The sequence below is a fragment of the Aptenodytes patagonicus genome, chromosome 1 (assembly GCF_965638725.1).
Source record: "Aptenodytes patagonicus chromosome 1, bAptPat1.pri.cur, whole genome shotgun sequence".
NCBI lineage: Eukaryota > Metazoa > Chordata > Aves > Sphenisciformes > Spheniscidae > Aptenodytes > Aptenodytes patagonicus.
The window spans coordinates 11,651,773-11,672,694 of record NC_134949.1 but is presented as its reverse complement, the minus strand read 5'-3'; the positions used below and the strand labels follow the sequence as shown (position 1 = coordinate 11,672,694).

Here is a 20,922-nt window from a genome sequence, read left to right as displayed (position 1 = left end):
ATCTCCCATCTTTCCTTGTTATTAGCGGTGCCATACAGAAAGACATAGGTGTCAAATATTTGTCAGTGTAATACTTTTTCATTACTATCACTCAGAATTGCATGGTGTGTCTAGATTAGCGTGCTCCTTGCTAAACCTTAATATTGAACTAATTTATATCTTAATGTCTAATTAATTAAGAGCCATAATTATTTAATTCATATGATGGCTCCTTTATGTTCCTCTAAAACTGCTTGAAGAAAACCACTGATTTGGATTCCATCAGCACTTCATGAGGCTTAGTCTTCATGCATTGCAAGCAGAGTGTTTGACAAGTTTTAATTGTTAATTAATTGTGTATTAAATTAATTTTTACTAATTACAATATGGTGGAATAAAGAATATAAGAATAAATGAGAATAAAAAACTTAATGAATTAGATAGGACAATTTCATCTTGTGATTATTTAATAAAGAGTCATATGAGCTCTTTGAACTGTGGTGAAATTCACCCTGAGCAAAACCCAGGAACAATGCCCATAGGCTGCTTAAATTCAAGTTATGTCACTGTATCAAGTTGTGCTAACTACAGTCATTTTTTCAGGATGAAACTCTCCCCATAGCAAGTAAATCCCAGAATCAAATAAGTCCGAATTATAAAATGAGGATGAGACCAGGTCAGATAAAGCTTATATTATAATTTTATTTGTTTCTGCTTCCTTCTAATGCCTCATGAAGTTGAATACAGGTTATTTCTGAAATCCTGAAAATCCTTCAAGATCTTTGGAGTGCATCTTTGCATGCCTTTTAACGGTTATTATATTGAATAATACTTTTTTTTTGCTTAGGGAAAAAGGAAAAACTTCATCTCACAGTGGGAAATATTCTGAGCCAAATTTTTGCAGAGCAATAGACACTTGTGCCAGGTAGCTCATGAGAGCTAATTTATCATATAGTAAGGATGAGAGGACTCAAGTCCTAGAAAGGCATATTTTTCTCTGTAGACAATGAAGGGATTCTGGGTAGACATTCAGATGTCTACAATGTGGACAACTAAATGTGGAAAGACGAATCCTACCCAGAATGGCAGTTCATTTCTTTTGCTCCACAAAATGCATATTGATGCAGAATGCACTAAAGATTTTTCAGAAAAAAATTGCTATGGTCTGCTGCATGATTTTTGTTGGTTTGTGGTTTTTTTTTTTTAAATTAAGATCTGTTAACTTTTAGTCCTGAAAAAATGTACTGAAGTTCACACACAGGAAACAATGCACTAGCTCAGTTCTCCTAGGATGCTTGAGGGCTGCACATCACCGTCACAACAGGGAACAACAGCATGAAGATTTCCTGCAGTAAGGTGGAAGACATGACACACATAGTTAAAGACAGGTTTATGCTGGATTTTGATCCTTCGAGTTGTAAGATCCAAACAAGATATGTTTTCAGGTGATCCAGAAGGATTTGGAAGGGAAATCAGGTGATGTGTTGGGTCAACACATTTGCATCGGGTCTATACTTTGGAAGTTGGTCTTGTCCCATCTATAGAATATGCACTAGGCACATGCCTGGTCCATAATGTGAATTAAACATGAAGTATCAAAATGGTATTTAGATGAGGCATAGTTCTAAAAATGGGAATCTGTTCATGGATGAATTTCATCATAAGAAAAGGAAGGCTACATAGAAATACAGTAGCCACATTAAAGAGGGCTGTAGCACCTCAGAAAGCACCTCAGTTTAAGCAATACACTAAGCGTGGCAACATGCCAAAGAAATGTCTGTATTACTGCCCCATTCTTCAGGTGAGGAACCCGAATGGTATGAAAAGTATGTCTTGGTTAAGGCTGTGCGGGGGATCATAACAACTTCAAAGGCCTATGTAGGCACAAATCCTCGCACCCACGTGCATTTCAGTGAGACACACGTGGAGGTTTCCAAGGAAAAGGTGGTGTTTTTCAGGGTGTTTGCATGATGGAAAACGGCAATAGGCAAGGTTGCAAGAGGCAAAAGAGCTCAGCTACACACTAAGTTTCAAGAGACATTCTTTGAAATTGAAACAAGGCACCTGCATGTGTGTTCGTGTCTACATTCAAGCATGTATAAATGCTTAAATATTTCTTGGGTCAAAAATGGAATATTATTGCCCTCAGAGAAGAGGGCCTTCGCATTTTACTTGGGCATAGGAAAGTAAAATATCCACAGGAAAATATGTTCTCATGTTTAATATTGAAGAAAAGAAAAGACCCTCTCAAGCCTCACCAATTCATGAGGCAACATATGCCTGTCATGCCAAGATGAAGATTCTTCTTATTACATGCAGATGAAGAATCAAAATACCGGGATCTACTGTCTTCAAATGGCAACTAAGTTGTCTTTTACTAGATTTTTTACAAGCCTAATGGATGAGAGCTGTCTACCAGGAAAGCTGTTGGGAGGCCATGAAAAATCGTCTCCACTGCAGTTGTTTCTGTCTGTTATAAGGAGATTCGTACACATTACTTGAATGTATATACAGACAGTAGGCATGTGTACATTAGAATCACAGACACATTAAAACTATAGACAGAGGCATCGTAGGTAAACTTACAGATATCAGCTGATAGATGTCCATGGTGTTCGATCAAGATACTGGCATGCTCCCTTGGGTACATGGACTTTGGAAAATACAGTGTTCAGTAAGACCTAGAATGTGTAACTGTTGTTAAAACAGTTCTCACACATAGAAGTACAGTGGAAAAAAACTTCCCTATTGTGTGAAGCTGCAATGCTGACATGAGCATTTCAGTCTGCACATCCAAGACTTTTAGAGGCACTGTTCTGATATGGTCAAGATTTACCCTCTGAGAGGAGGTGGGCAGACAGCCTGATGGCTAGGCTTAGGGAAAGGGTGAGAAGTCCATGTTAGAATCTAGCAGCTGAGAAAAGGAATTGTGAAAGAAAGACTGGTGAAAAACTAACGAAAAAACCACTAACAGAGCAGAGTGCAGCATGGAAGAAATGGTTGCCAGAAGCTGGAGGGACTGAGCATTTATACATCTGTAATCCTGTGGCTGTTACTACCCAGAAAGTCTTGGGAGTGTCCTGCTGAATCCTCTCCAATACCATTTTGGGAATCTGATAAGTGACTATTGTTACTTTTTACCTAAAACAGAGAAGCCTGAGTATAATTAGACAGAGGGTGTGCTCTCCGCCACAAACATGCCTGGCGTGTTTCATGTTGTGATGGCGTGTTTACAATTTTGTAATCTTTATCCTATGTAATTTTAAGGATTGTTTTTAAACGCTAAACACTAACGAGTGGCCTGACTTCTCAAAGCATAAGAAAGAGGTGAAGGATACATCCCATTTCCTTTCCAGCTGTTGTGTGGTGGAAGGAAGGGCACAGCACTGGTTTTGGTAGTCCAATATGCCTGCTCTGCCACTGAACCTGTCTGACCCTGCGTTCGGAGAAGTCTGAGTTGTTCCCAGCCTCATCTCAGATCGCCTCTCAGTTCTGGTGCAGGTAAGTCGAGGATGAGGTTTACTTTTCCTTACCTGGCACATCTGCTTCTTTGTGTATGGGTGAAGCTGTTCAATATTCATTTTCTTAGGAGTGGGAGGGCTTCAAAAAGAGTGCTGAATGACAGCTGGGCGGGGAAAAGATAATGGCAGGAACACCATGGCTTTATAGGAAGGAACACAAACAAAAACACATTACAGGATTAAGTTACCAAACTTAAATTATTATTTATAATTAACCTTTTCAGGTAAGATTTGTCTGTGTACCAAAGAGCACTGATAAATTTGGCTTTCAGTTGCAACCAGCTTTTTGATTAACTGATAGTATGAGCTTATATACCAGGACTTCAGGCAGAGGGAGAAGAAAGGAAGTGGGAGAAGAAAGAAAAAAGTATCATGGGAGAATTGGGGAAACATAAATGTTAAAGGCAGGGGGACAAGAACAGAATTGGTGGAAAACTGTAAATTCTGGAAGTGGGGAAAAAAACTAGAGGATGATCCAATGGGGGAGGATACAGACCAGAGGAGATGCTTGGTGGAGGAGTGACTGCTGAGATGATAGGGTGGAAGGTGGGAGAGATATACAGAAAGCTGGAGGAGGGAGGAGATTCTTGGGAAGGAAACAGGAGTAAAAGGAAGCAGATGTAGAAAGGCAGGCAGAAGGGAAGGATGGCAACAAGCTGGAGGCTGCAACTGTGAAAGTCACACAGGAAGCAAGCAACGGGACTCCAAGAAGACCAAAGGTAGAACAACAGCATTTACATAAGAGGATAGGTCAGAAAATATCCAGATTAATGGAAATTTCAGGAATATTTTTGTTTCCTTTCTTTCCCTTGTCACTTCATTTTCTGTCTAACTTTAGAGAAGGAGAAACGACATAGAAAGCCAGGCAAAGAGGCTTATGCCATGGGATGCCTCCTTAATATGTGTGGGATGTAGGTTTATAGCTCCTGTCATACTGACTCACATTGGGGTCCTGTTAACCCTCTGGGACAGCTTTTATCTTAATTATGAAAGGCCTTGGCAGACAGGCAGCTCACTGCTGCTATTTGTTGTAACTGTCTGGAAGGAGGTGCCTCAATCCGCTGTTCAAATAATAAAATTAATACAGTGCTTAAAACTTAATAGTTTTAAAAAAGTATTTTAAACAGTTCATCACTGCTACAATAAAAGGATCTAGCAAGGATCCAAAAGGACAGGTGGAGGAAGCAATAGCACTGTCACTTGGCTCAGATGTTCATTTAGACAACAAAGTTCTGAACCAAGCCTGTGGAAATCATTAGAAAAAGTCCCATGAATTTGAACAGCTGTATTCCCAGCTGTGATCCCTCATTCTACCTGTCTTTGTGCTTTGTGTACATAAGTATAATAAGCCCAAATCTAAAGAGTTATCTCTAGTATGAAACTCCTTACCTGGCTTCCAGTATGTTGTGAGGATTAACTGGGATTAGACTCTGTTTGCAAAGAGTTACTGCAAGGAGCAAAGTCAGTTGAACTTGTTCTGGATTGTCGACAGGGACCTGATACATTGACTCCAAGTGCTGGGCTATTGCAGAGGGTAAAGAGATCAGAGGCAGAGGCTGGTGTTGAAAGGATTTCTTAGAGCTGGTCTTTCTGGCAAAGCGTAAGTGTGAAAGAGTATTATCATTGGCTCAGAGGTCTTATAATTCCTTATCACTTGGGACAGCTTGGCTACCACGGAGTTTAAAAGGTCTCTGCAACTTTCTATTTCTCTTTGTGGCTGATGAAAGATCAACTGACTCGTAGGGCACTGGGCAGCCAGGGTTGCTATAGGGTTGCTACAGCAACTTGATTTTTCTGTGAATGAGGAGCTAACTTAGCAGGCTTTTCTGCAGCTCTCCAGTTCCTGGTGGCAAGAGTAATGAAAGCAGCTCTCCCTCCATACAGGTAAGTGACCCCCCCCACTCCTGGACTAAATGCAGTTTCTCAGCCCACAGTTGGACATTGTGTCTGTTTCTTGTGAGCGTACTATTGCACTTGACTGTTTATAACTCTAAGAAGGGACCATTCACGAAAATTTAGAAAGGGTAAATATACTGATAATCAAATTATTTCACTTGCATATTAATATCTTGATAATATTTAATATATTGCTAATATTTCACTGTACATTGCAATTAAAAATTAATGTATTCATATTTTAAACTGTAACAAGTGTATATAATAATTTGTCTGGGAATCATTATAATTAAAAGTGTATTATATAAAGGATTATATATATTTATTATCAAAAATAAGTATGAATGAAGAGAAATATCAAGTGTATGGCTGTTCATAAAATGCATATGTTTTATAAGTGTGTTATAGATGAACATCTGAAAATACTGTAGTAATTACTAATTATAGGAAAAGGCATATATATGCATTTCTGTATAGATTTAAATTTACAATTAATGTCCAGTAAAGATGCTGATGTAACATATCTTAAATTAATTTTGATATGTAAGTCCTGAGATCAACTCAACAAATATAGCATGGTCATGTAAATACTAATAACTTGTGCTATTTTAGTGATCTGATTCTCTTTAACAACTGATACAATAACTATGATATTAACTCAGTGATTTATTTTCTTTACTTGGCAAAAATGTCCTATTCATAAAAAATGTGTAGTCTGTAGTTGTCTAGTTTTGGGGATTTTTTTCTGTCCTCAAGTGATACTTCAGAAGTATTTACATAATTGGCACAACCAGGAAAATGATCAGAAATGTAGGTTTTTTCAGTTAATTTATTATATTTTGGAACTACTTTTTGTGTAACTGATAGTTATATGCATATTTCTGTAACATGGTTTCATTTGAAAGAATAATGCTATACCTTAGCATCAGAAAATGACATAATCTGAGAAGTTCAGGGTATCTATTAGTTGCCTGCTTCATTCACTGCTAGTGCACAGAAATCACCGCTAGTACTTTTTCTACTGCTGTGTTCTTCATAGTTGTTAATGTTTCTTAATATGCAATAATACTACACAAATTTTCGTCACCTCTCAAGACCTCCAGCTGCTGCCAAGGTATCTCTTGTGGCAAGGGCGATTTTATTTTTCCATTGGGTTTCTTTGTGTGTGTGTTATTTATGTTTTATACTTTCATTGTAGTACTTAAATACCTTTTCAAGAAAAATATTAAAAAATTCCTTTTTAGTCATGCACACAAGTGTAGCACATTAGCACTTAGAATGAAGAAGAGAAAAAGAATCCTTTGGCATAAAATTTTGTATAATAAAGTTTTTGTATAATAGTTTAAGTAAAGCCTAGCTCCCCAGATCCATAGGGAAAGGCTATAAAAGGTGAAAAACTCCATGGCAGGCAGCGCACATTTTCTTGAAACTGTCTGAGTATTGCTTCCTGACCCAGACTGCTAGGCAAGACCCACACGGTCTGTACCTTCGCTGCAGCTGGAGGGGACAATCTGCTTTCCTAAGAGTGTTTCCATCAGCTCCGTGCTGCCGCTGCTGTAGTCTCTGAGATTTCCCCTGAGGGAGAAAGCTTAATCAGGAAGGGCTTTGGCCTGTATTAATTCTCCAGATGATTTTCTATGTCAACCTTTCTTTTGCTAGAAAACATACGTCTCGCTGGCAGAGGCCTGGATCTCCTGGTACTATCCCAACCACCGATTCTGATTCTCAAAGTGGGGCTGGGGAACTGTCCCAGGACATGGGGTTGGTTAAGTAAAGCTTTCTTCTTGGGCTGACCTGATGAAAAGCAGTTTTTTTTCTGGCAATAGGCTCATGGTTTGCCTTTAATACCTTGTGTTTGAGGCTGAACTGAAGTCCTGGGGAAGATCTTCTGCATGTTGCTCAGACCAAGGACGTATCTCCGAGTCTGGAACATGTGAACTGAAAGAAAAGGGTGTCAATTATTTGACAGGTCTCCAACTCTTGAGAAGCCACCAAGGTCAACACCTTAAACTTACCTCTTCATTAATTGGAAAAATCCCCTGTATGTATGTTGTTCTTAATTATTACATAGACAAAATTATGGTGTAGCTGGTAGGCAAAAACTAACATAAGCACTACCCAGTCATTCATCAAAGCCACTGCCATTGTCTGTCTGGGATGATTCACTATGGTGACTATTTTTCAACCAGGTATTGCACCAGTGAAGGAGTTTTGAATTACTCCATTATTCTGTGACTGCTGAGCCAAGGAGAAGAGTTTTGCAAGAAGTGGAATATATTCAAGTAGGGAAAAGATTTATTAAATTTCTCTTGACTTTCAAAAGGCGTCTGCTTTCAAAATTTTTCTCCCCTACCATTGGAACCTCCTCTCTGTGCCCTCCTTAGGTTTCAGTGAGAAATGTCTCTAGCATTAATAGACTGACCCAGCCCTTTAGGTAACAGATTTTTATGGCTCTTTGCTGTTTCAGACTCACCCAGAAGCCTAAGTTATTATATTACAGTTTCTGTGTTGGGTTCAGTTCTATGAAGTTCCTTCCTATCTACGTTCTGAGTGACTCTCACATGAACCCACAGGAGTGAAAGAATCAAAGTTGGCTCTATCCCTGCCTCTCTTGTGCTTTCTTCACCTCATTCCCCTGCTAAAATAATTTGAAAATAATTTTTAAAAGTGATTTTGAGGACTCAGAAAGGCAGCAGTTTATGCATGCCATAGTCAGTGAAGAAGAGCTCAGAATCAATATTTCTGGAGAAAAAATGAACTGAAGCACCTGCTGGGTCTTCCATCATCCATTTTTCCTTTAAAGAACCTAGTTACAATATGACAGAGAAACTCATCACTGGCAGGAGCCAAATATATCACACTGTTTCCACTGTACTGCTGCCAGGTTGGCTTGAGCCAATGGTATTTTAGGATGTTTTCCGTATCGTCAGAACACATTGAGAATCACAAGGGACAGCACCTTATGTCCTAACACTTCACAGAGCTGGGAAAACTACAGTTGGGAATCATTAGTGGGTAATGAAGGAGCTACACAGCAGTTTGGAATGAGTCTTCTAAGCTCTTGTGATGGGAAATCAGGTATTAATGCATGTTTGGGAGGATCTTTTTTCAGGGGGCTGAAGACTGCTTTATATGAGTGGTTGGAGTATGCCTCAGGGCATACACTGGAAAGCCTTGAAAGCCACACATCTGCAGTAGAAGTCTGCGGTGCGAGGTGGGCAAACAAATGCTACACCACCTCTGCAGTCTTTGGCCAAACTTTCCATTAATGTCAGGTGGTAAATATTTTGAAGTTTTCTCATTGCATTTTCTTCTTGCTTAACAATTTTTTTGTGCTTACCAGAACCTTGTATAGCTGTCCTGGTATTGTCAGTATGGTGCACTGATGAGGGGAGGAGCTGAAAGACCTTTCGGGGAGTTTGAGTGGAATTGTTCTAACATTAACCTTCTCAAAGTTAGATGTCTAACTTAAAAGAACCGTTTAGATACTCTATAATTAAAGGAGAGACATCAGTACCTCCAAAGGATATGATATAACCTTGCCTAAGATAAGCATTTAAGGTAGATGGGATGAGTCCGTGGAAGTGCTCATACCTCTCCATTGAGAGGAGAGGAAACCAATTCATCTTCCTTAGGCCAGATGCCTACTTTGTACCTGGATAAAGTTATTTGCAACAAATATTTATAGTTAACTTTAAACAAGAAAATAATTGTTGCTATGAAACTATCTTTTTTTTTAGGTCCTTAGAGATAAAATATTAAAAGCAAAACTGAAACAACTGAAATATCTTGATACTTCCTTCTTTTAAAGTGAGGTGACTACTCCTGCCATACAACTCTGTTCTCTCCCATGGCTTTTGGAAAATTAGGTGGTAGAAAATAGCAGTCACAGTGAGGGTACCCAAAACAAAGACAGTGAACATATAATTTAGGAAAAAAATATTAGTTCTATATTATTATTTTTATAATTTGCGTGTTTTATATTCAAGTTGTTTATAGGAAGTACTTGAAGATAGGCCATGTTGACTATAGGGGAGGGTCTTATGCAACACAAGTGAATTGTTGAGGCTGGTCTGGGTGGATAACTCGTGCTGCTTCTTATGTATTATATGATGAGGTGATACACGGAAGGTTTTCATATCCATAGGAGATCAAACTGCCTTTCATGAATACAAAATTTCATTCCCTATAAGGGAACACCTCCTAGTATCCAATACTTGTAGAGGGACAGAAGTCTCATCCAGCTGGTGGAACATTTTCTTCTGTAGATGATTCATATTCCTCGTTCTCCTCCTCAGTAGAACTAAGTGCACTGAGTGAACACGAGTGTGTTGAATCAGAAAGAGCTTCTTTGGGGACAGGAGCCACATGTTCTTATTTTTTGTGGTTTTTTTGAATGCTTTAAATCTTTCACTACTGAGCAAGATACAACCCTTCTTGTGGGACTTAACTGTGGAGAAGCCAGAGGGGACCACTGAGTGGTGGCAACAGGATTTTGGGTTGGGAGTGTAGAAGCCACATAAAATGATGCTAATAGAATAAGCCAGATAAACAATAAATCTGTGCTTTTACTTGCCATAGAAAGGAGGTAAACATAATTCCTCACACCCTTATTTCAAAATAGGAAGACTACTCAAAAGATTATAGAAAATCATGTTTTGAATGCTGAGAACATTAACCTCATTTTCTGCCCCAGGGCTTGGCACTTTACCTAACAACTAGAAGGTGGGGGTTTTTTTGTTTGTTTGTTTTTTAAAGGTTAGTGTCCTCTGAAAAATTCAGAGGGTGCAAAAGTACAGAAAGGAGTTTCCTGGACTTTTCTAATCTGCTTGCTAACCTCAGCCACATCTCCACATCTGACAAGGGATTAATGTTAAGATTAGTTTTTACAAGTTTCGTAATAGGCAGGTGAAGAAAAACCCTGAGAGTGCCATGACTGTGGAAACACGGGAATATAAAATAATGCTGTGCTGTGCTGTACTGTGCATCAGAGAATTCCCACAGGAATGTGGGAACATTTATGTGGGCATCCTCAAAATTCAGATTATATGCACCATAAAGGTATGTCATCCACTGATGGAAGGGAACTTAACGTAAAAAAAAAAGGGGGGGGCATTGATTGTTTAGGAATATCAGGGCATATAGAAAGATGATAGGTTATTGAGGGTAGGAAGGCTCTGCAGAGGGACCTGGACATGCTGGATCGATGGGCCCAGGCCAACTGTACGAGATTCAACAAGGCCAAGTGCCGGGTCCTGCACTTGGGCCACAACAACCCCATGCAGCGCTACAGGCTTGGGGAAGAGTGGCTGGAAAGCTGCCCATTGGAAAAGGACCTGGGGGTGCTGGTTGACAGCCGGCTGAACATGAGCCGGCAGTGTGCCCAGGCGGCCAAGAAGGCCAATGGCATCCTGGCCTGTATCAGAAATAGTGTGGCCAGCAGGAGTAGGGAAGTGATCGTGCCCCTCTACTCGGCACTGGTGAGGCCGCACCTCGAATACTGTGTTCAGTTTTGGGCCCCTCACTACAAGAAGGACGTTGAGGTGCTGGAGCGTGTCCAGAGAAGGGCAACGAGGCTGGTGAGGGGTCTGGAGAACAAGTCTTATGAGGAGCGGCTGAGGGAACTGGGGTTGTTTAGCCTGGAGAAGAGGAGGCTCAAGGGAGACCTTCTCGTGCTCTACAACTCCCTGAAAGGAGGTTGTAGCGAGGTAGGTGTCGGTCTCTTCTCCCAAGTAACTAGTGATAGGACGAGAGGAAATGGCCTCAAGTTGCACCAAGGGAGGTTTAGATTGGACGTGAGGAAAAATTTCTTTACTGAAAGAGTGGTGAAACATTGGCACAGGCTGCCCAGGGAAGTGGTGGAGTCCCCATCCCTGGAAGTATTTAAAAGACGTGTAGATGAGGCACTTAGGGACATGGTTTAGTGGACATAGTGGTGTTGGGTCGACGGTTGGACTCGATGATCTTAGAGGTCTTTTCCAACCTCAATGATTCTATGATTCTATGATTCTGTGATAACTCTCATTTGTTTCCTCTGTGTTTAGAAAGCACCCCAAAGAAAGTGATTTCCAAAAGACCCCGCTATGAGATGTCCAGAAAAGCCAGGAATCACACTTATCTCTTCAGCATTTTCTTGTCAGTAGTATGTTTATTCCAGGAAATGTGGATTGCCTTCATTTAGAGTTAACAACTGCATTTGTCTTTTTCTGCTTCCTGCGGTTTTCTGTGTCATCATCAAGCATGTGAGTGTCATTTACACTATTTCTCTTTCTCAGCAGTTTCTCCTTGTGAAGACCAGTTTGTCTGTTGTCGCACCACTGGGGACTCCAATGAAGTACATAATTTCTTGCTTTTTCTGTCATTGCTCTGTATTTTCTCCCCTGTAACCTCTGAACTCTGATATGAAGCCAGAGAACACAGAAGGACCATTAAGTACTTATGGTTTGGTTCGGTTTGTTTTTAAGAAACAGAAATGACTGATATCCAAAAGTGCACAACTTCTCTCTTAGCTTCAAATCATTTTAGCTGGTTTCTGCAGCTGAACCTGGCAGTCCTCATTTCGCTGCCAAGCACTGCCTGCTAGAAGAGATTTTGCTTATATAGGATGATAATAGGATATCATAAGTCACAAAATTATCTGATACAACTCAGCATGTATATGTTGAAAACTGAGTTTCATTACATCTGCTGTAGTGCCTTTAGGATTCCAACAAAAAGACAGCAGTAGATATTTTCCTCCCTTACAAATGGTGCACACTGAATCCCATACAATGCAAATGGAGAAGATGAGCATGGTAGGGAACATCTCCATGAGCAGGTGTGAGTAACCGGAATTACTTCATCTTAGAAGAGACAAATCAGCAGTGAAAAAGGCAGTGCAGCCTGGGAGGAAAGCTGGGGGATCACTAACGAGCATCCTCAGGAGAGCATCATACAAAAAGATGTCCAATAGAAATAATTGATGATAATATTCATAAAAGTAGTGCATGGGAACCATAGTGTAGAGGACTGGTTAAACTCCACTCTCTAATTAGAGAATAGAGGAAAGCAAATTTACTGCTCTTTTCAAGGATGTGAAACTGGAGTTAGCCAGGGTCACCAACTTTCCCTGGCAGCGAGTCTTGTACAAAGATTGTCCTACAGGTTGCCTTCAAAGGACCAGGCTCACTTTCACTCTTGCTTTCACTACGAGGAGACAAAGCCTCAAATTTATTCATCTTCATCTACCTTAGATTTACTTAGCAGAAGTAGATTAGAAGAAGGGAGATTCTTCCACAACAGCTTAACTTTCAAATAGGGCAATATCAAAAACAGAACAGTAAGCAATCAGTCAAAACACGTAACAAATACTAAACATGTGGACCACAAACTATTCAGTGTGATACCCTGAAAGTCTGGACCTGAGAATCTATTTTTAGGAATATTTTCTCTCATAATTAGCTAAACCAAATATAAATCACTTTGTCTTGCTGCTGCCAGAAGAATCTTTTTAAACAATCCATTCATTTAATTCACCTGGGATGAGGAGTTATTTAAAAAATATTTGTGCAAAACCTTGTCAAACTGATTATTGTTAATTATTAGTAGACACTGTGCTGAGGTGACACTTTGGTCTACACAGATGTTAGTGTAAAAATAACTGATTATTAGATACATTAAGAAAAAGAATCTTCTGGGATGAAGTTCACTGAATTTGCAGTAAAAGAGGAAGAGCCTTAGCTCTTTGCGAGGAAATGTTGTAATCCAACCTGTGAAAAAAAAATCCCTTTTAAAAATATTCTGACATTTCCTGATTTTTATTACTTGAAAATATACTATCACTATGATTAAGCTGCAAAGGCGTTTAGCTTGTATTTTGACAGAGAATGACAGCAATAGTAAGGCTTTATTTATACAGCAGAGCATGCCATATAGCAAAGAATATTTGAAAATATTCTGTATCTTAAAGACGCTGTCAGGAACTGGTTAGTCATAACTTGCTAATACGAGCAGTTCTAAAGCAAATGGATATTAGAGGAGAAGTGACCAGGGACCAAATAAGTAAGTTACCCTTTTGTCTCCTTGACCTTTGACTCACTTGGATCCAAATTTGACAAAGATTGCAGCTGCTAAGTATATTACCACGAGATGTAGGTAGTGGCTTTTAGTCAGACTGTAAAAATAACGCCCCCCACCCCCCCTCCCCCAACACCAATACAACTTAACTTTTTCTTCTGGAGAAAAGATAACGAGGGAACTGACGTCTCTTGGAATATATAAACACTCCCTCGGAGTTTAGAGGCTATGTGCTTGGTGGGGAGATTTAGCTGCTTCTCTTCTCATAACTCGATGTAAGTCATGTGTTAAGTACTTGTACGTTCAGCTGAAAAGTCAGTTGCCCTTATTCAAGGTGAGTCATATGATACAATGTTTAAAATCAGAGGGTTTTCCTCAGAAATACTTTTAAAATCAGTTGGTGGAAAGCTCTTGAAAAGATTTATTTTTAATATAAAATAAAATCACAGGATTTTGCAAAGCTGTTTGCAAGAAACAGTGAAATTTTACATGTATTAGTGAAATGCTTCGTTACTGTGTTAGCAATGGTATTTTATGTTCAGTATTGCTGGCTTTCCCAATTGCATTCTGTCTTTTGATATTTAATATGCTTGAAACTACAGTTCTGGAGTCATGTGAATTTATAAGAAATGCATCTTTTTAAAGTGATATTTGTAGTATTTACTATTGCAGATAAAACCCTCTGAACTATAATATCAAAGTACATCAAAGATTTAAAAAAAAAAAAAAAGCAGAAATAACCTCTTCCCTGCAAATGTATCTCTTAATAATTTCAGGATCTGACCTTGGAGAAACTGGAATTATGTTTAAAGAAACACCATGTTTTCGGGTTGAAACTCTTAATAGGAATTTTCAAAGCCCATTTTAATTTTCACTATACACACTGCTTCTTCCCCATGTAGTTGCCCTCATTTGGGGCAATAAATCTGATTCTCTGTCAGAATTGAAGTAATGCCATGTCAAACAATGTTTAAAAATTACTAATAGAGCTGGAGGAATCATTAAGAAAATACAGATAATATTCTTTGATTTTTATAAGGGCTTGCTTTAAACTGACATGTACAGAAGTATAAATTAAGTAGGCAAGAAAAAGTTTAATAACATTTTGCATGTTTCCTCCTATTCAGTTGCTTATAAATTGCCTTTTCAGAGATTTGAATGGACCGTTTCCATTGTCAATATTCTATTAAGGACATTTGAAACAATATTAAAAAGCACATACCCAACACTAGAATGGGGTGAATATTCTTATTGATCTTGTAGTCCAATCTAAGTTTAATTGATACTATAGTCTCATAGACAATATCTAATTTTGTTATGGTACTCTCTATTCTGCTTAAGGTAAATTATTTTCGCTTGAATATGAATTCCCAGACACAACTGCATTCTTATTGGAAATTTCTATTTAATCTTCTTACTTTACATTCAGTTGTGATAGATGAGAATAGCTTGTTGACTTCTATGTGAAACTGAGTGTTGTGTTATGTTGTGAGTGCTCTTCATTGCAATTGTGTAATGGATAATTTGAATTGCATAAATTGAGATATGTCTAGACTGCTATTGCATTGTGTTTGGTGGGAGAAGGGTGAATATTTTACAATTTGCAAAAGCTTGGAATAAGCACAAGTTATTAGCAGCCAGTTGCTTTCTAGCTGTTTGCTGCTAGTGCTCATGAGAGATACCTAGTCTGCCTAACACAAAAAAAAATCCATAGGAACAGCTTGTAGAAACTTAGATGGAAATGTATTTTGGTGGAAGGTGTATATCTGTTGAATTTGAAAAGCTTCAGTATGTAAGCTAAGAAAAAAAGTCTGACAATGCCTAAAAGCCCTCTTTAAACATTTATGGAAGAGATAATTTCCATTTTTAATTTTAAAATGTGTATTTCCACACTTTTAAAAAAAATCTGCTAGAATAGAGAGCATTGGGGAAAAAAATCAACCTGAAATATGTACTTTTCAGAATTTGATTTCACTGAGAATTTCTGCTTCTCCTTAGATTTGTTACAGTGTGTAACAGCAGTCAGATTTTTAAATCCCCACATCGCTTATCCAATGAGTTGCACAGCAGTATTACAGTTATGCTATTGCCAGACTAAAGATCCTGATCTGAACATATCTACAAAGATATGAGAGTTGGTCCTAGTGACTTTCACTTAAAAGTTCTTCAGGTCTAATGAATTTCTAACTTGAGTTTGCTTTGAAAAGTTTGCCGTTAGCCACATTATGCATCCATCCGCTATATCGAAGAGCCTTTAATAGCTTGGTGTTTTTATAATTCAGTCAAGTTGTCTTTCAGTTATCTTTGTGAAAAGTGCAACAGGTTGCATGAAAAGTTTGGGAAAATAGATTTTTTTTCTTGATGTTACCTCTTTGATTATTTTCTATTGCTGTTGTGTGCAAATGCACAGAGTAACAGAGCTGGTAGAGAGGAAAGCAACTAAGTAAACCTGCGGTTCAAATAAGGTGCACCTCCTCCAGCAAAAAAGCCAGGTTTACAGCTCTAAAGAGATTCTTCTCAGTCTCTAGCCAAAGTCAAAAACTTTAGCCAAATCTGGTTTCTGTCTTGGTCCCTTGTATGTGCAGGTAAAGCAATCAAAGAGTAAAGTTTTGATATGGGAACCACAAGGAATCACCTGGTGGCAGGTGGCTGACTTTTGTAAGAAAGGTATTTTTCTGAGATTGCAAGTAGTCTTTCGGTCATTCTACTTGCAAGTATCCAAGGAGAAATGATTAAAATACCAAATAAGCTCAAATGTACTGAAATAGTCATTGTTAATGTCAAGGGACCCATAAACTGCTGCTAATGCAAGAGCAGGCAAAAGGTGGGTTTCCAACACAGCTAAAAGGGGCAGTCTGGGCTCAGGAACAGGTATGATATAATTGTGAGTTTGGTTGGACATGGGAGGACACATCATTAACCTGTTGACCATGGTACCTTATATGTCAGTGCATGCTGTATGTGTTCTTTTTTCAATAAAAGGATCTCATAACTGCATTTATGAAAATAAAAGACATGCTATTCCTACACCTGCTTTACTATTTAGAAATCCATGAAGATTTTTTAACCCTTTAATCCTCATGAGTAAACTGGGAATTCAGGTTGAGTTGTTCTTCCACTCCATCTTTCTGTTTTCCTTTGCTCTCTGTGTTTGGCCTTGAATGCGTAACTAACTCTGCAACTAATACCTGCTTTAAGATTGATTTAGAGATGATCACATGTTAACAAACAGAAATTGGTAAGAGTAAAAAGGATATGGCCAATGGTATCTAAAATAGAAAACGGCAGACTTTCTGTTAGCTGGAGGTCTAAAGCAAATAATAAAACTGCAAATTCTGTGGATGTGATTAATTCCTGAGCAAGAATAAATTGAAAATTAGGCAGCTCTTTATCTCAGTTATTCATAAACAGGAACAAATAGGAAAAACTATCGCTGGGAGCTTATGTTTTACCATATATCTCAGCACTGGTATCATTCTGATTTTCTTTACAACACCTTTCACTAGGGGCCAGATCTTAAGATATGTTAGCACATATTACCAGCAACTGTTGTTTTCCAATGAGTAATTGCAGGTATTTTTTTTTCTGATACTGAATGATCTTGAAATACAAAGTGTTACATCTTTCAAAGATCAAAATCTAGGCTCTCTTTAAGAAGTCAGTCTTTCTGTAAGGCAATTGGGAGTGATGAAACTAGGTGATGGTAAGAATGCAGCTCTAAAAGGAAAATCCAGTCGTGCCTTCGTCATGAAGTTGCCAAAACAAAGTTTTACCCCTTCAGTAGTAGACTGTGGACTGACCGAGATCTGGAATGACAGGCTTCTCGCAGGTGCCTCCCCTTGGAGGCTGCCGTTCCCACCAAGGTGCTGATGGACCTTGAGGACTTCCTTACTGGCATAATGCAGAAACAGCCTGGATAGCTCACGCTAGGGGTGTAAACTCCTGGTTTTGCTTGAAGTGGGAGCCATGGGCATTGCAGGCTGTGAAAAAAGCAGAGGGCTATAGCCTCTTCCTTTGGCACAGAGAGATTTTAGAGAAGGTGCTTGCCTCAGGAAGTGTCAGACAAATAATAATTATGTCAGTTTGCAACACAGCCAAGGAAAAAAAAAAAAGACTAATGGAATAAAAAAAGATAATGATCTGTAACAAGTGACTAGCTTGGCAAAAGTACATACAACTTTTTTTTTTTTTTTGGCACTGGTTGCCATTGTCTAGCTGATTTTGACATGTTATCTTTCTACCTGCTTCACGTCATGCACTTTGTACTTTGAGCTTTGGAATGTGATTTTTTTTGTTCACTCTCTCCTTATGTTAGCAGCTTCTCTCAGGAACATCAGTGAGTCTATTCGGATCAAGAAGTGAGAAACAAACATCAAGCCTTACAGCAAGAATATTTTTACATTGTCTATCTGCACCCTGACAAAGGAGAGGAATGGGCTGTAACAGAAACTGTGGGCTCCTCACTGGGGCCATCATTGGTGCTGTGCTGGCTATCTTCGGAGGAGTTCTGATACCAGTTGGAGATAACCTTATAGGCAAAGCAATAAAAAAGGTACAAATTTTTTTCTTTTTTTTTCAATCTATATGGTTTGTGGTTATTGAATAGTCATTATTTCTAAATCTTGTGTTCTGTTTCTGCTTTTTTCTTTTTTTTTTTCCTTTATTAAACCTATTTTTTGTAATATATGCAATCCAAACTTCCCTGGGAATAGATGCTGCAGCAATACTTTAATATATAAATTATATTGTCATGTTTACTTGCTTGCTGTCTTTCATGCTTCACATGAGAAGCCAAAATATTGTTTTCAAGATGTGTTTTCAGTAATGTAATTTAAAAGTAAGCATTTTTTAATTTTTATTTTAATTATGTTTGTTTCTAGTTTCTTTATTTTTTCCCCACTTGATGCATTTACTTATTTTTCTGTGTTTTTTTCTTATTTTGGTACTCACTCCATGCACTTATATTTATGTACTATAAATAATCTAAACAAACTTCTGATGCAGAATCTAATCCTACACTTGCATGCATTCAGCTCACATTCTGTGACTATATGATCCAAGCCAATGTGCTGCGCAAGACCACAGGATCTGATCATATACATCTCCTTGATTCAAGGAGTGTGAAGAGTAACTGAAGTAGTGTTGTAGCCCTGGCAGACACAATTTTTTTCTGGTCTTTTAGATGATTTTATTTCTTTAAAATCTACTTTTGTCTTTAAAGAAAAATGAAGTTAATTTGTTAAATCTTCTGTGAAAAGGGTGTATAACTGAGGGTCTAGATTATGGAGTAATCTGGAGTGAAGGACCATGGAAGCCCTGGGGTGTCCACCATGGAGACATGGAGTCTCCTTGGAGTCACTGCACCCAAAATGGGCTCTCATACAGTTAAAAATCTAGAAACCTTAAGGTCTTTGGCTGATGGTTAATCTTCCTAATGATCTGCTGTGGCGCTGAAGACTGTGGAGATCTTGGAGATACTTATTCAAAGGCCCTTCTGGAAGACTGCCCTTAACTCAACAGCTATTGAAGTCAATTGAGCAGGTGGATATATAAACTGTCAGGAAACGTTAAACTGTCTGTTGAGGCCCTGCCTAGATTCTACCATCACTTTTTTAAAAAATTGGAAAAAATGGTTTCTACATAACATTTTAATTTTGTCAGCAAACTCAATGAAAACCTAACTGTAGAGGAATTTTCCAATTCTTATTGTATTTTTCATGAAATTTTCAAATTTATAGAGAATAAAAAAATAATTCTCACTAGATAATATCTCACCCACCTTGCAACATTTTACAAAAAAGTCATACTTTCTATATTTGCAAATAATTTTAATTGATTGACATATTGAGGAAATGGCAGGTTTTCTAGGAAGCACAGTTTTGAAAATGTGTATCTCCTTACGTTAAATATTTACTTTGAGTTAATCCAGAGAGTTGTCTTATGCCATTAAGTATTTTGAAAGCAAATTACACGTATTAGCAATGTTATGTGTTCATCTGTTTACTTACAATAATGAACCAGTTATACAGCATGGTTTGCAAATGTCTACATATGAAATTATACCTGCATCGGTTCTTAGTGGTAAAGTATTAGACAGAGTAATTTTTTCCTCAACCTCTTTATAATTTTCTGCATTGTGATCATGTTTCAGATGCTTGTACCTCTTTCAAGGCAGCTTGTTTGATATATAAAAAGGAAAACTTGGACCAGTATTCATATAAAACATAAAAGAGTAAATTTGTAGAGGCTTTATTTATTTAAGTAAATAGATACTTTTTTCCTAAGCACAAGTCATACTAGATTACTTTTTTCCTATTTATCATGCTGACTCTTTAGTGAGACCATGAGACTCTAAGACAATTCTTTTTCAGAAAAGATATGCCAAGGTGCAACAGCTGAAATATGCCATCAGTTCAGCTCAAGAGGGACTTGAATCTAACTAATTCTGATTTACCTGTGTTGATGAAAGGGCTAGTAAGAAAAACAAATATTTTTTATTCACTGCAGTTCTATTTAAGATAAATATAGAGCTGACTGCAAAGGAAACAGGTCTGCTGAGCAGAGCATACTGAAAATACATCTTTTCTGAAATCTTTCACTTTTGCAAATATTTTTTAAGGAAATGTTTGGTAGAAACAGATCAGTTTCAATGACAATTTTATTTGGAATTTCTCAAGAATAGAGACTCTAGGACAGGAAAAAAACCTAATGAGCAAGATGTTCTCTCAGATATGGCCTGTAAGCATTTATATTTCCATTTGGACTCATATGAGGCAAAGCCTGATCTTAGGTCCTCACCCACTGGGTGAAAACAAATGTCAAAATGGCGTATTTTTAATAAAAAGGAAAAACTCTTTCAGCTATCACCATTATAAGTAAAATCATATCTTAAATTCTGCACAGTCCAAAGCTTGAAAAAAGACCCCTAGTTGTTCCTCTGCCTATTCTATCTCAGAATAAATCCTAGCTCTTTGCACAAATTGACAGCAACACAGTAAGACCAAATCTATATTTCTAGGGGAAATGAATTTTGCTATAAAATGTTATTGCTGGATTAGAGAAACAAATGTTGAATAATTTTTTTTTCTCCTGAATGAATAGTTTTAGGGCACTTCATACTATAACAAGTCAAATTGTCATAAATTAACTTGTTATCAAGATTTAGTCAAATCACATTATCATCAATTTACTCTCAAGCAAGTCCAGTTGAGCTTCTTAGCATCTTCCAATAAATAGGGACAACTTTAGTTTCAAAAATCAATGCAATCAATAGTTCTTGCCATTCTTGTTCTGCTAGCAGCAGAAGCCTGAGCATGCTTCCCTTAAGCACACATCTTTGCAGCTTACCAAACCCTGCCAGCCTCATTTCTTCTTTTTTGCAGTCATTGAGAGATTAGCCTGAGTAAACACTGCAGGACGTATTTTGCTGGAAGGCTGCATACTGTTGTTGCAGCAAAGAGAAAGCATCTGC

General features: G+C 38.1%; 1 protein-coding gene across 14 annotated transcripts in view; it reads left to right on the top strand.

The window, feature by feature from the left end:
* The first annotated feature begins 3,462 nt into the window (after nucleotides 1-3,462).
* The window catches only part of CD36 (CD36 molecule (CD36 blood group)), a 40,185-nt gene continuing 22,725 nt past the window's right edge, over nucleotides 3,463-20,922 (top strand). For 2 of the 14 annotated variants that reach the window (XM_076361045.1, XM_076362034.1), the window contains exons 1-2: nucleotides 13,592-13,785; nucleotides 17,767-18,003. In XM_076361045.1, coding sequence (XP_076217160.1) covers nucleotides 17,884-18,003 — 120 coding nt within the window. In that variant the 5' untranslated portion in view covers nucleotides 13,592-13,785; nucleotides 17,767-17,883. Of the gene's footprint in view, nucleotides 3,481-4,116; nucleotides 4,220-5,332; nucleotides 5,385-8,384; nucleotides 8,475-11,671; nucleotides 11,731-13,591; nucleotides 13,786-17,766; nucleotides 18,004-20,922 lie in introns of those variants that run through there. The other 12 variants (XM_076361581.1, XM_076361407.1, XM_076361259.1 and 9 more) reach the window with 12 other exon arrangements.